The sequence below is a fragment of the Panthera pardus genome, unplaced genomic scaffold, assembly GCF_024362965.1.
Source record: "Panthera pardus isolate Hobbes unplaced genomic scaffold, ASM2436296v1 HiC_scaffold_8, whole genome shotgun sequence".
Lineage (NCBI taxonomy): Eukaryota > Metazoa > Chordata > Mammalia > Carnivora > Felidae > Panthera > Panthera pardus.
In genome coordinates, this window is record NW_026527013.1 from 93,777,046 (window position 1) to 93,793,351 (window position 16,306).

The 16,306-nt window shown below is 38.0% G+C and overlaps 1 protein-coding gene across 1 annotated transcript; it reads left to right on the plus strand.

Annotated features, from left to right (window-relative positions):
- The first annotated feature begins 1,737 nt into the window (after window positions 1–1,737).
- On the plus strand, window positions 1,738–12,770 carry CLDN12 (claudin 12). Its single transcript, XM_019443269.2, has 3 exons — window positions 1,738–1,982; window positions 3,298–3,387; window positions 9,398–12,770. The coding sequence occupies exon 3, from the start codon at window positions 9,433–9,435 to the stop codon at window positions 10,165–10,167; it is 735 nt and encodes a 244-aa protein (XP_019298814.1). The 5' UTR covers window positions 1,738–1,982; window positions 3,298–3,387; window positions 9,398–9,432; the 3' UTR covers window positions 10,168–12,770.
- The last annotated feature ends 3,536 nt before the right edge of the window (window positions 12,771–16,306 follow it).

Consider the following 16,306-nt stretch of genomic DNA (forward strand, 5'->3'; position numbering starts at 1 on the left):
CAAAGCCAGGATTCTTAACTGCTGATATAAATTCTTTCCTAGAGTACTCCTGAGAATGATGTTCCAATATTCTAGTCCCACCAAGGTGTGTGCATATGCATTTTGTTCCATCTTTGCTATACCAAAGGCCAGGTTAACCATAGACATGAACTTATCAATTAGTTTAAAAATAGTGTTGTCATCCCTTCCTTTTGGTGCTGTTACTTTTTTATTATAATCAATTACATATTCATCCCAGCTAACGTCTGCTAACCATGTAGTATTCGTTAGTGATGAGGAAATAAATTATAAAATGATTTTGTATACAGTTATGGGATTCAATTCAGTTTTTTAGATGAAAGAGCTGAAGTTCAGAGCAAAGAAGTGAGTTATGCTGTGTCATATTGCCATCATCCATCACTGAGGTCGAATATTCTTTCTCATAATTACATTTCTAGGTCTAGTTTTAGGATTAGATTGCTTCTGGTCTTAGATAGCTCTATCCATCCTCTGAAGCAGTATGGCAGTTGGGAAGGTAGTAATAGTGGATAGTAGACTTTCACCCTTTTCCATCACTAACAAAATTCCCTCGAGCAACACAAAATGGAAAATGGTTAAAAACAACAACAACAACAAAAACCAGTGTCAGACACTGTTGTAAACTTCTCTATGTATAGTAACTCATTCAATCCTTACCATTATTTTTAGATAAGATCCCGAGCCACAAGGAGGTTACTTAACTTCCCCAGGTTAAGTACAGGGGCAGAGTGGGATAGGGATGGATGCCATTCTTTACTTGTGTTTAAAACTATGATGCTTTTTTCAAACTTTTTATTTGAAAATGTTTAAAGATACAGAGAATTGGAATGGTAAATTAACACCCATATGCTTCATCTCTCTAGATTCAACAATTACTAACATTTGCCACATTTACTTTATTTCTATTTGTGTGTGTGATCATTTGAAATTAGTAGGCATCATGACACTTCAACATCCTTTATATATGAAAAAGAAATCAGATCTGTCCAATACAAGACTTCTGAAACCTTTATTTTAATTCAGATATTCACGAATACAGTAATTCATATTTAGGAGAAGCCACAAAGAAAGGGACAGGATGTTGAAATTGTGCAGAAGAGTAGAGTTAGTTCAAATATCTAATAGCCAGTTATGTGCTCAGCGCTTTGCCTGTATTAAGTCCCTTTAATTTTCAAGACAATTTTATGATGCAGGTAATCTTATCCTCATTACAGATAACCTCAGAGGGAAGTAACTTGCCCAAGGCAACCCAACTAATATGTAGCAAAACCCCATATAAAACAAAGCAGCTAAATGTGTTTTTAAAATTTTAAAACAAAGGATGCTGAACTGTCACGATGCCTATCATCATAGTGATCACATACATATAAGTGGAGAGAAGATAAATGTGGCAAATGTTGATAATTGTTGAATCTAGAGCGTAAGTGTATGGGTGTTCATTGTACCATTCAAATTCTCTATCTTTGAAAATATTCCAAATCAATTTGAGCTGTTTTCCTTTTTGTGACTCTATAAATGTTTTATGAAAAAAAGTATGTAAGGATTTTTGCTAACAAATCTTAAGGGGAGATCACATTTAGTAGTAAATATTTACTTAAGCACCCAACTCAAAAGTATTTTTACTTCTGTTTCGTTTAACTTTTTTTTTTTTTTTTTTAAGCACCTGTAACTGAAACCTGGACGGAACTGAAGGTGCAAGAGGAATAAGGTGGCTGGAGGTTGGGGAGATCCGCGAGAGGTGGTCGCAGGATGTTGCCTGCGGCCGGCGTCCCCGTGGTTTCTGGGAATTGTAGTCTCTCAGTCATTCAGGGCATTCCTGATTAGGGTCTCGGGAGAACCTGACTAAGCTCCCAGAAGCCTCCGGTGCGGCTCGCTGGGGACGCACTTCCTGGGACGCCGCGAGGGAGACGCTCTAAGAAGCTCCTCAGTGTCGGCGAGTGAAATGTCTTGGATGTGAGAAACAGGTAGGTGTGGTCAAGAATCCGGGTCTTTTGCGTAAATAGTGGAGGATTTTGTGTAAAATAGCTAAGTGGAAGGGAATCAGGAACCCCGAAAACTGTTGACCACATCTGTGGACGTCAAGAATCTGGGTCCTTTGCATAAATAGTGGAGGATTTTGTGTGAAATAGCTAAGTCGAAGAGAATCAGGGACCCTGAAAACTGTTGACCACATCTGTGGACGTGAAAATTGAGTGAGGAGGTATTTTATAAGGCTTTAAAAAATTATTTTGTACAGAGGAGTATGGAAATGTCGAGGTGTCTTGCCGCAGCAGCCAAGGGCTTGGGCTTGGCTAGCGGGGTGTGAGGTGTGGAGCTGGAAGTTGCTATTTTTGAATCACCAGCTGGTTGTGTAATGATGACCTGCTCTTGGTTCAGACCCACTCAGTGTTCCAGGGATGGGCTTGTTCACAGTCACTGTTGCGGTCTCTTTCCATTGGCTCTAACCAGGAGAGCTTTTTTCCCCCTTTCTTTTTCTTTCTTTCTGTCTGCTAGCTCTGATGCTTCTAAGGACAGGGCTTGAAGGAAAGGAGAAGGAGTGCGGGTTTTTCTGGAAGCTTGGTTTACTCTGAAGCCCAAGTTGTGTGTAATAACGCCTTGGAGGGGGCTCGTCACCACGTTAGAGGAAGGCCAGATTTGGTGACCCCACTTAAAATGAAAAGTCAGGGATCCTAGTGTGTGTCTTTAATTGTAAATCAACTTACCTTAATTTGGAGTGAGGAATTCTATGATACTAACTCAAGAAACATACATTTAGAAAAGAAAAATTACAATTTGATTGAAATCTCTTCTGTGCAGACTGTTGAGGACAACATTCTATATAATAATAATAGGGCTAGTGATAAATGCCTTAATCCAGGAAGTTCTGAAGCTTTTACAAGTTTGTATCCTCGTCCTACCTATTGTGATAAATAGTTTGAAAAGGAAGTTGTTGATGCTTAAAATAGATCTATGGTAACATACTTAAATGGCAGGTAGAGCCATTGGTGGAATTGTAAATTAGTTGCAAAGTGTAGGATGCACAATGCAGATCAACTTTTGTTCAGCCTAGTTTTGTTATCAGTATTCTTTTAAAAGGTACAAAAGAAACAAATTTCTTTTACTTTCAAGACAACTAACTGCACAGTGTTTCCTTGGCTCTCCGTATTCGTAATCATCAGAAGGATCTAAAAAATCCGTTATATGTATGTGTGTGTAGGTTATATGTGTGTGTGTATATCTAAACACACATAATTTAAAGAAGTATCATGTTAATTTGGGACATTTTCCCTATTTCTTTAGGCCCAGATCATCTCTACTGTCTATTCAGATGTGCATATATTTCTTCTAAGTTGATTAAAGTTGTTTTAGAGCTGTCAAGTACTTCAAAGAGTAAGTACATTCTTTGATTTTACTCCTTTTCCTTTTTCCACCATATATGAGATGTCATGTTTTTCTCTTGTTCAGCAAAATAAAGTTATAAGATAGATCTCCCTTGTGAGTGCAATGATTGACCTACAGTTTCTAAAATAACTCAAATTACTGGTAGAAGGGACTGCTAGTGTTACCATCAAGAATTAATGTAGCTGCTGTTACACATGTGTTCTCATATAGCTATTCCTGGGATTATCCCTGAAAAAAATTACATAGTGATGGGTCTGTGAATTCCTAAAGCTGTCAGCCATTATTCCTGCCTTAGACTTCTTTGAACACTATTCAAAACCATAGATATCTTTTTGAAAATATTTTTATTTGAAATGATACATTGGATCACCTTTAACTGCGTACCAAATTTTATCCATCTACTTCTTTGAAAGTCACCATGGAACAGATAGATGACAAATGTGAAGTGCTTGTTTTGAAACAGAGACTTCATATGATGTGCTCAGTAACTACTCTAAAGAGAATGCTCTGTTATTATTGTTTTATGGCTGTAACCATGTGTGATTGTTTGCTAAGATCTGGAAGAAAAGTGTGTACCTAGCTCAGGAAAATAAATAACCCTACTAGTAATCATTATAAACTTAAATTTCTGACCATAGTCTGTTTTACAAAGGGTTTTACTGTTCATGGTCTTACAGCTACCTTGGATGGCATTTTATAGGTGAGATATTTGAGTTCAGAGGACATAGATGACTTGCCCAGGTTGTGACTGGCATTTGGGTCTTTGGTTGCTGGGACTGTAATACCAGGTTGCCTCTTAGATGGAAACAAAAAGCCCAGACACCTGTATATTTGACCTAGCTGGTGTTCAGGAGTGCTACTTAGATTTGTTAGTGTGTTTTTAACCTTACATACTTTCTGCAGTCCCTAATAAGGGATTTTCATGTGACAAAAAGGTGTTTATCTTTTTTTTTTCTCCATTGCTCTTTTAAAAAGAAAACCTAAATACAAATAAAATAGTTTTGCTTTAAAAATAGTTTTGCTTTGATGAACATTCATTTGATATATTAACCACTCTTAATAAAGGAGTATATCCACTAGTAACATACCTATTAAGTAGAAAACACCAGGTTCAACACTGTCGTAATTGATTGATCCATTGACCACTGTGGAAGTTAACTAGTGTTGCCAAGCTTAGATATTTATTTCTAGAAGAATAGTCTCTATGTAAATACTTGGGAATGGCCTCGTTTATCTTGGGAAGTTTTTAGGGCAAGAAAATGAACTTTGTTTTAAAAAAATAGGAGAGACTGGTCACGTAAGAGTGGAAAGCGGAGGCATGGTCTAGAAGCAACTTGGAGACTTCAAAACACAGGGTATGAATGAATGAATGAATGAGTAAGTGAGTGAGTGAATGAAAGAAACTGATAACAGAGCAAATTTGTGACCTTCTCCCTGGATCATGACTATACCCATGTGGACCTTACATTTATTTGTTTATTTCTTTAACAAATAATTGAGTGTCTTCTGTGTACCAGTGTGGGACAGAATAAAAGAGAAGGCTCTCTGTCCTCCTGGAATTCAGTCTGGTAGGAAAGATAAATGTTGAATGAGGAATTATAAGCATAATCACTGCTACCAAAGAAAAAGTACAAAGGTGCTTTCAGATCATATAACCAGGGCCGGTGGGGAGGTTAGGGATAGGGGAAGAGAAAACAGGTTTGGGCCAGCCTCCTTGGAAATTAGAAAGATGAATACCTGTTAGGTAAGCAAAGAATAGAATGAAATTAAGAAAGTCCTAGAAGGAAAAATAGCATGAACTAACGCCTTTAGCCAAATTTAAAAGTGCAAAATTTGGGGCTCAGTCAGTAAGTGTCCGACTTCAGCTCAGGTCATGATCTCACGGTTCGTGAGTTCGAGCCCCATGTTGGGCTCTGTGCTGACTGCTCAGAGCCTGGAGCCTGCTTCAGATTCTGTGTCCCCCTCTCTCTCTGCTCCTCCCCCACTCACACTCTGTCTGTCTTTCAAAAATAAATAAATAAATAAATGTGCAAAATTTGAAGAGTTAAAAGCAGTATGGCTACATAGTCTGTAGCATGTTAGATGGGAAGCTGATACAATAAGGATATTGAGAATTTGGCAGGAACCAGATGGTGGGATTTGAAACTTTGGAAAACATGGGGAAGTTTTGAAACTTAGAAACTGTATTCTGAGGGAAATAGGAAGCCATTGAATGTAAGAAATGTAGCAAGGGGCATCTGGCTGGCTCTGTCGGTGGAGCATGCAACTCTTAATCTCAAGGTTATGCATTTGAGCTTCATGTTGAGTGTAGAGATTACTTAAAATCTTAAAAAAAAAGTGAAATAATCAGATTTGTGTTTATTTTGGATTAAGAATTAATTGGCATAGCACAGGAGTAGAGATCTTTCACCCTCTTAATATGAACAAATCCTAACCTGAGAGCATTATTTTCAGTTTTAAATCATTAAACATTCCTTTTCCTAACTATCCCTATTAAATGTTACGTCATCCCTCTAGTGAGATATATGACATCAAATCATGCATATGTGAAGTTAAGAACAGGTCATAAAAAGTAAAGCAACCAAAGAAAGTTACAAAGAGCAAGGACATTAATTCCAGCACTGAGGTTGAAATTAGCTAAAGAATTGAGGTTAATAGTATTTCCCATGTGAAAAATGCCATTGCATTTCTTGTTGGCTGTGTAAATTAGGACTTCTACTCAATCTCTGGGGTCTGAGCTAAGAATGCTTCAGTAAAAGCAAGTTCAGGGGACTGATATAACATGTGTGTTGATTTGATGCAGTATAAATATTAACACACTTGATCCCAAAGTAAATATTGACCCACCTCTGTTCATTAGTGTCATTTGATAGTCTATAGTCTAAGAACTACAAAAATTTATTTATTAGTATTAAAGTCATTCATTCTGATCTTGTTTCTTACTCCCTTTGTATTATAGGAATTAGTGGTACAAGACAGCTTGATTGAAGAAATCTCAATTATATTGATACTCCAAGTTTTTGACCCCTATCTCTGAAAGCAAGAGGGAATTTGTGATTGGGTTAGGATGCTGAACGCATTGCCTAAAGGAGTTTTGAGGCTTTGAGAGAAACAGAAGGAACCTTTTTTCTGGAGTCTTCACAACTTTAATCAAATCATCATTCTCTTTCATTGCTCAGTCTTTTTCTAACCCTGGATGATACATTTTTATGAACAGGTACCTTACTGGTTCACTTTGCTTAATATCTAACAATATCAGTTGATAGGTGGTAATCATATAATTGATTGTTAGCATTTTGAGTTCTCATAAAGCAGCATATTCTTTCTCTCAGTCTGATTGTTAACACATTGGAGCAAGGTCCAGATCTTAGTGGCCTCAGCGTCAGTCTAGGGTATTTTGCTTGTGCTAAAATATGTGCACAATGTGCACAATGTGCTGAGTTGAATAAATCAATTCATTGAATGAATTATTACTTATAATAACTACTTCCTTGTCCAGTTCTACATTACCAGTAGCCTAATAGTGCCCAGTACTTATTTATTCCAGTATTGCCAGAATGACTTATGTGCCAGGTACTGTGCAAGTTGGTAACAGCATATGGGGGAGACAGACAGGTAAATGAACGAAAATCAACAAGAAGCTGAAATTTGGAGCATGACATCATTAGTAGCCTTTTCCAGTATAAACATCCTCAAACCTGCACCACAGTTTCCATTGCTGGAACAAGGTGGTTGGTTGCTAAAATTAAGCAAGACAGTTTTTCCCCCCAATTTGAAAGAAAAATATAAATTCAGGCTATAATTCCTTTGTTTTTTTTCATCTGTAACATATTCATAAACAATTTCTACTTCTGGTAATCTTCACAGAAGGCAACATAATAAACAAGTAGTAAACTAATATTAATGGAGAAACTCAGAACTAATTATGTTTAGCTTGAAGACTTTGAAAAATGATTCACTTGTGCTTACACTTTGATTTTATATTGTACAGTTATATAGGTATGTATACATACCTATATGTTTTCTGCTAGTAAAGTTATTCCTAGTTTATGTGATTATATTAATATGCAAATATGTTGTTTCCTAAAGAACATTATGCCTTCCCATTCAAACACATTTGATCAAGTGCTAACCCAGTTTAGCATTTTGATCTTCTTTCTGGCCCCTGAACTCCTGGGAATGCTACTCCACCATCGCAGCAGATAATATTTGACTCTGCAAAGGATGATGGGTACTCTGAGCACATACATACAGTATGTATGATGAAGATGCCCCTTCATCATTATCTGACTAAAAGAAGTAAATGTGCTGCCTTATTAGTCTGTTGTGTTGCCTCATTGGGGGTATGATAGAAGGCAGAGAAAATACATTTGAGTGGTTTGGAAAGTGAGTTTCAGACTCTTAAAGCTGAATAAGATACTGGTTCTTGTACTTTGTCATATACAGAGAAAGAACACAGCCTTTTATTTATTTATTTATTTATTTACTTATTTATTTATTTAAATTTTTTTGTTTTTATGTTTATTTATTTTTGAGAGAGAGAGACAGAGAGTGAGCAGGGGAGGGGCAGAAAGAGAATCAGAAGCAGGCCACAGGCTCCAAGCTGTCAGCACAGAGCCTGATGCAGGGCTTGAACCCACGAACCGTAAGATCATGACCTGAGCTGAAGTCGGATGCTTAACTGACTGAGCCACCCAGGCGCCCCAAGAACACACACAGCCTTTTAATTTGGAATGAGAGAAAGGCCTGGCTACTTTTTTTTTTTTTTTTTTTCCTTTTCTTACAATAGCATTGGTAGAGATATATAGGTTCTCATTACTTCAAGAATCTTTGCATTCATCTTATATGAGCACTAATTGTATAATAACCAGTAACCACTACTGTAATAACCTGAAAAGCATGCAAGTCAGCTTGAGTCGGCCAGGAAGTAGTTGAGCAGACTAATTTCAGGGGTCTTTGTTCTCTTCTTTTCATTTGGCTAACTCACTGGAGAGGAGTTCGTTTAGATTTTGTAATTATCACTGTGGCTAGTATATAGGAATGAGATGTTAGATGTTGCTTTTTCTTATTTAACATTTATTCAGCAAACATTCTTTAAACTGCTCCGTGTGCCAGGCACTGAGCTGGTCACTGAGTGCTAAGAAGTAGTTAACACTTGAATTGCTCTTACCAACATGCCAGACATGTTTTAAGTACTGGACATTATATTAACTCACTGAATACTTAAAAGAACTCTGCGAGGTAGGTACTATTATTTTTCCATTTTACAGATGAGGAAAATGAATTACAGAGAAGTTCTGTAGCTGACCCAAGGTGACCCAAGTTCACTTGGTTAGTAAATGAGGAAGTGGGGATTAGAATGCTAGCAGTCTGGCTCAGAGTCCCTCCTTAGCCAATCTGCTGTCTTGTAATGCTTCTTTCCCTACATCTTTGTCTTTTATGAGCTGTCTTCACCTCAGCCACATGCTAGTTTCATTTTACATTTCATGAGTATTGGAGGCTGAGTTTGTGTTTTTTTATAGTTGACAGTTATGAGTCCTCCAACCCAGTATATTTAAAGGCCGGACACATTAAAGTACTTGATATATGTACGTTGAATGAGTGATTAGTGACAACTGAGAGACTTTAAGATGTGATGTTAAGAGAATTTGAAATTATTTTGATGGTTCTTCTGATTTGCAGAAAAATACTCATGTTCAATATTTATTGAAACCCCAATATTTCTTGAAAATACTCATATTTGAAGAAAAGTACTCATGTTCAACAACTTCAGCTGCTACATGACCTAGGCAGTGGTAACTAAGCATATGTGAGTGTACCTGTGCTCTGAGGTCACATGCATATGTGTTTATATACATTCATATTATACATAGGAAACAGGGACAGAATTTCCCTCTTTGCATTGACATCACTAGTTGTGCTGCCAATCAGCACCACCCTTCCTGCTCTGCTCTCCTATTGTCCCCTCATGATTTGTCCTCTTGTGTGTCACCCCTAGTCTGACTGACAGTACTGCACAAGCCTGCCTCTGCCATGGGCTGTCGGGATGTCCATGCAGCCACAGTCCTCTCCTTCCTGTGTGGAATCGCCTCGGTAGCAGGCCTCTTTGCGGGGACTCTGCTTCCCAACTGGAGGAAATTACGACTGATCACATTCAACAGAAATGAGAAGAATCTGACTGTTTACACTGGCCTGTGGGTGAAGTGTGCCCGATATGATGGGAGCAGTGACTGCCTGATGTATGACACTACTTGGTACTCATCAGTTGACCAGCTGGACTTGCGGGTCCTCCAGTTTGCCCTGCCTCTCAGCATCCTGATTGCAATGGGTGCCCTGCTGCTCTGCCTGATTGGAATGTGTAACACGGCCTTCAGGTCCTCAGTGCCCAACATCAAACTGGCCAAGTGTCTGGTCAATAGTGCAGGCTGCCATCTGGTGGCTGGGCTGCTGTTCTTCCTGGCAGGTACTGTGAGCCTCTCCCCATCCATCTGGGTCATCTTTTATAACATTCATCTGAACAAGAAATTTGAGCCAGTCTTTACATTTGACTACGCAGTGTATGTTACTATGGCTAGTGCTGGGGGCCTGTTTATGACTTCCCTTCTACTGTTTATTTGGTACTGTGCATGCAAATCTTTGCCTTCTCCTTTCTGGCAACCGCTGTATTCCCATCCTCCCAGTATGCATACTTACTCACAGCCCTATTCAGCACGCTCTCGCCTCTCTGCCATCGAAATTGACATTCCAGTAGTTTCACATACCACCTAATGGGGAAGTAGGTAGTTCTCAGAGAAAACTTGTAGCCTCACATTTCCCTTGTACAAGGAGCTGTTTTAGACCTATATACATTTTTCTTTGTTTCTGACCAATGAAGCCAAATTTGTATGTCCTGGTAGAATGAAGTGCTGCTAGTTTTATGAAAAGTACATTATTTCAAATGTGAATCATTCCTTTTATCTTGCTTCTTATGCTAGAAGGATTTTTAACCTCTATGTTGATGTCTAATCAGTTATTCAAGTGGAAAGGACCTGTGTCTCAGTTGAGGTGATTTAGAACAACATGGTAAAGTAAAAAAATGATGGCTAAGAGAGGCTGTTGTACATGATCTTTATGAGTATTTCAGAATGTGTATTGTCCTTTTCCCATAATACCTTAAACTGGGAAGAAGGGCAATTTCAAATATAAGAAATTTCTTTCAGGTAAGGGTAATGTTTTAACAGTAGTCAGTCTACCAGCTTAAGGCTGTAACTTTTCTTACTTTTCTCTCGGGGCTAATTGTATTGAATAGAGTTTGGTATTTTGAAGATTACTTTCTTTTGTGAGTTCCTTATCTTCTACCTCATGGCAGTGTTTAAAAGTAAAATGCATTTTAAGTGATGGCAGAGAGAATAAGCCTAACATTTTAAATAACTAATAGTAGATAACATTTAACATAATTTTAAAAGTTAATTATTCTGTAAATTGTATTATTAGAGTTAAAATGGGGCCATGTGATGGATTGGTGCTTCCTCTCTGAGGCAGAAAAGCCTTATTTTTTTTCAGATACCATCCACCAAGTAATACTCATGCACCTGTATAATCTGTTAGTGACAAGGAGAAAGAAAGAAAGAGGCCCAAGTGGTTGGTTCTCTTTTAGACAGTGGTAGGGTACAAGCATCTGTTTTTCGGCGACAATATCAGAGATTCACTCTGGTGACTGCCTTTTGAATGATGAGTGAAGTAAGTTATGGCTTCACCATGACCACATTCACTCTTGATTCAGTTCCTGCCCTTGTCACTGATTATTTCCTTGAGTGTATATCTTTGCTCAACACTTTAGTGCTATACGGAATACATGAAAAGTATGAGATTAGGTCCCATCCACTAAGAAATTTTAATATAATAAAGAAAATCAAACTGTTAAACAACAGGGAACAGTCTGACTTTATTGGCAGCTGGTCTTAATTTCTTAGTCATTGATCCAGGAATATATTTCAACCAGCGACGTGGCTTTCTAGCAGACAGGCTTATTGTACAATACCAGCAATATTCTGGAACTTAGAAATTCAGTTCATTGGATCTTTTAGAGCACCTACCTTAGCCTAGACACTGTAATGACACTGTCGGATTCATGAGAATGGACAAAAGTGGTAGAGAAATTAAATTGTTTCCTTCTCACCTCTGAGAGTATGATGATGTATTGAAGAGGAAGGAGTATTTAAAATCCTTCCTCTAAAGGGGTAATATTTAGGTACAATCATGTTAACACCAAGATGAATGCTTAGAAATTCAGGGAAATTGGGTCTTTACCCTTATGAATTTGAGCTGCTGACTTAATTGGTATAATTTGCTACACATTAGTACTATGTTCATAAGGATTTTGTTTTATTAACCATTACATATTTCACAAACAGCTAGTTGCATGGTAAACAGGTGGTTATTATGCCTCTTTGCAAATCTGGATATGATTCTGGTACTTCTGTGGATGTAAGTGGTTCTTCCCCACCCCCCTACCCCCCCCCCCCCCCCCCCGCAATTACAGCACTAGTTTATGTATATAGCAAATAAATCCAGTTGTAAACTTTTTAAATGCCATCAGTATAAAGCATGCAAAACTATGGTTTTTTTAGTTATAGCTTCTGATTACCTTCAGTTCCATTCCTTTTTACTCTTCCCAGATGTAGCTGAATCTTGATTACTCCAAAACAATGGCAAGTAGAATTTTGAGATTAATATTAATTTACTCCTGTGCTAATTAATATCAGTCCCCTCTCTCACTAAATTTGTCCAGAAGTGTCAAGAATTCTACCATCTTCCTATTCTTTATATAAACAATGTTAAAGAAAAGCAGATTCAACCATTAATACACTAGACATGTTTTAGTCCGTGCGATCATAAATATAAATGTGCAGCTTTTCCTGTAAGCATTTTTTGCAGTCTTTTCATAATCTGTAGACTCAAATTAGTATTTATTATGGATATACTAGGCAAAAGAAACAGCTGTTTCCCTTATTGTCTTTAATATTTCAGAATTGCTATCAATACCTATTCTTCAAAGCCATCAAAGGAAAGCAAGTATTTACATTTCTTTTTAGTAGTTTTTGAGTACTCATCAAGCTATCATTGTGATGGGGGATATGCTTTTTTGTTGTTGTTACAAGTTATTAATGTTAAGGGCCTTTTACATAATCCAGCTTGGAAAACAACCTTAAATGTGATATGATGCACCAGATTTGGTTTATCCAGCCATGGGAGGAAAAAAAAAGAACCACTCTTCAGTTTACTTGTAATTATACACTATAATAGATAATGTTTGTTGTAAACTGCAATGTAAAACCTCAGTGAAACTGCACTGTATTTCTTGATGTTTATTAAAAGATGTATTTTTACAAGTTTTTGTTTCCTTTTCCTCAATGCTTTAAGGGAAAATGTTTTGAGAAATGTTTCTCAAATATATATAAATTGGAAAAGATACAGCCCATTTAAAGCCCTATAGAATAGCAATTGGAAAGGAATTGGAAAACATGGATTTATTATTCCAGAAGCATCAAGACCCTTCACCCATTTTAAGAGTGGTCCTAGGAGTTCACTGGACTATTTCAACGTTCCACAAGAAAGCACTGAATGAAGTTAGTGTGCCAGATTTGCCTCATCAATGGAGTTTTCTCATGGTCTGTGTTCCTGAAGATTGAGAGTTCTCAAATGGTTAAATAGGAGGGTCTTTCCTTATTCTTCAGAACATGAGGTTTCCAGAAGTGGTCCTGATAGGTAAGTCACCTTAAAATTTCTGAAGCCTGGGATGGGCTTTTAGTTTTTGGATTATAGCCTTCTGGGATGCTTCTCATATGCACTCTTCACTGAATCCCCACTCTGTGGTAGTTCCTTAGACGGAAGAGCCATACATTGCTCTGGAAATCGGAAGCTGCTACAGGTTGGGCATCCCCAGCTGAATACGCTAACACTACAATTCAGAGTCTGGCCCTCAGTTGGACAGGTTCAGTGAGGAAGACTGAGTGCTGGAGAATTCCTTAATGCAAACCAAATTCACAAGAGACTGATTTACCAACCATAAATGAGAAATACAGCTTACTGGCAACCACTATCCAAGACCTGTTTTACAAATACACCCTAAACAGATCTCCTATGAGAAAAGACAGATTCCAGCCCTGGGATAGGCAAAGTACAAGACAAGCCCAGCATATCTTTCTCTTCCAGAAAGTAGAAAATGCTCAAAGAATGATGGAGACTTGACAAATTATATAGGAGCCAGCTTGAAGAGGTTCCCACTGGCCAAACCTGACAATCTGAGCATCAAAATGAATAGTAATGAGTTCTGATCCATTGAATAAATCCAAATTTTGTGTGTCTGTGCTGATATAAATAGAAAGAAAGAAAAGCTGTTTATTATAGTAAAATACCAAGAAGTAAATATAGAGAAGAAGATGGAGTTAGGAAAATATTAATAGAACTAAAGTTAGTTTGTGAGAGTTTGATGAAAACCAACATATTTACTTAGTCTCAAAATACTCAATAAGTCTACAAATGACTTATTATTTTCAAAGGGGAGAATACTAACTTTATAGTGGATAAAATTGCCAGACACAGCCTTAACTGAGCGATCACATATATTATCAATAATAAGACCAACACCTCCTGATATGCTGCAATAAGGCCACACCATTGCTTTTGTGGTGTTGCCATAAAAAATACATAGCTTGTGACTAATCTTGAGGAAATTTGCAGCTTGTCAGTTCTGTTTTTGCTTTTTGTTTTCTTCTCCTGTTCCTGATCTCCCACTTCTTCCATTTTATAAAAAAGGCATATGGGACACCTGGGTGGCCCAGTTGGTTAAGCGTTTGGCTCTTAATTTTGGCTCAGGTCAAGATCTCATGGTTTGTGAGTTTGAGCCCTCTGTTTGGCTCTGTGCTGCAGCTCGGAGCCTGCTTGGGATTCTCTCCCTCCTCTCTGCCCTTCCTCAGTTCTCTCACTCTCTCTCTAAATAAATGAATAAAATAAACATTTAAAAATATATTGGGGCACCTGGGTGGCTCAGTCAGTTAAGCGTCTGACTTCAGCTCAGGTCATGATCTCACAGTTTGTGAGTTTGAGCCCTGCATCAGGCTCTCTACTGACAGCTCGGAGCCTGGAGCCTGCTTTGGATTCTGTGTCTCCCTCTCTCTGCCCCTCCCCCCTTCACGCTCTGTCTCTGTCTCTCAAAAATAAATAAACGTTAAAAAAAACACTTTAAAGATATAAATAAAAATTTTAAAAGGCAATAAAGACTTACATTCTAAGTTGTCTCCAAAATATTGTGTGCAGTAACTCTTTTAGGAGGGATTTTGAAGAGCCGTATCTGGTCTTCCATACTGAAAAACTAAAAAGGGAAGATCCCTTCCAGAAGAGATGTAAATCAAAGTCACAAAACCACAGGACCTGGTTCTTAATTAGCTGTCCCATTTCCATTCATTAGGAAAATATCTTCAGTCCAAAACATACTGACTTGTTAGTTTATAGGGCTCTCTCCCCTTGTTCTCCATCTCTGACATTTGGAGGAAGCTTTCTAGGAGAAGGTCACTCTCCCTGTACCTGCTGGGTGTCTCCCCACTCTACTTCAGAAAGGTTCTTCTAAACCTCTGCAGGATTGTAGAATTCAAGTAGAAAAAGCACAACTGTTGCCTGCCTGGTATTCATATCCAAATCCACTATTAATGAGGGATTTGGGTTTGTTTATTGTGTTTTGTTTGGAAATATACCAACTTTCCAGACTGTTGTATAAAACAAATTCTTAAGCAAATTTTGAGGAAGAACATGTGATGAGAAAAAGAAAATTTTCCTTATTTTTCATGAAAAACCCAGCGTGACTGGGTAGCGTTAGCAGGAATCTAGTAATCAGAATTTTGAGTGGTCCTTGTTCATTAAAATCCTCTATAGAAAGAATATATATGCAGGTCTCCAGAGTTTTACTTTGTAGAAAAAGATAATAGCTGCTGCTCATTAAGGGAAAAGGCATTATTGATACCTCAACTGTGTTACACTTCTCTGTGTCTCCCTGTCTGTCTCTCTGCCCTTTACCCGCTCACCCTCTATCTCTTTAAAAATAAATAAACATTAAAAAAAAAAAACCCTCAAAAGTAACAGTGGATGCTGGAGCCAGGAGGTACTGGCCAATTGTGCATATATCTTCCCAACTCCCTGTCCCATGACATCATGTTGGTGGTTTGAAATTGGCCATGTTGGAAGTATGTATGCTCCAGAAATTGGCAAATGCTAGAAGTTAGGACTTTTTCTTTTTTTCTTTCAACTTGTTGAGCTTCAGTGTAGTTGATGAGGAAATTTAGGAATGATAGTGCTGAAAACTGTAAAACTTCACCTGTGATAAAAAGACTCTGAAATAGACTCTTAACAGGTCTGTCTCCAGTATTGCTCTGTCTCCCTTTACACCACCAATCCATCCTATACACAGGTAACAGAATAAACCTGATAGAATGCAAATATGACTTAGCCTTTTCCCTACTTAAAATAATTCAGGGGGCACCTGGGTGGCTTAATTGCCTAAGTGTCTGACTTTGCTCAGGTCATGATCTCACAGTTCATGAGTTCCAGCCCCGCATCCAGCTCTGCGCTGACAGTGCAGAGCCTGCTTGGGATTCTCTCTCTCTCTCCCTTCCTCTCTGTGCCCCTCCCTCACTTGCGCGCACGCGCTCTCTCTCTCTCTCTCTCTCTCTCTCTCTCTCCCCCTCTTTCTCTCATAATAAATAAACTTAAAAAAATAATTCAGCAACTACCCTTCAGAACAGAATCTAAGCTCTTGCCTTAAATCTGAATAGAAGATCTTGTCAATAATATAGGAGTATGTCAAAGAATATAGAGCCAGCCAAAGCAAACTCACTGGCATAGCACAGTGACAGAGGAGTTACTTAGAAGGGGA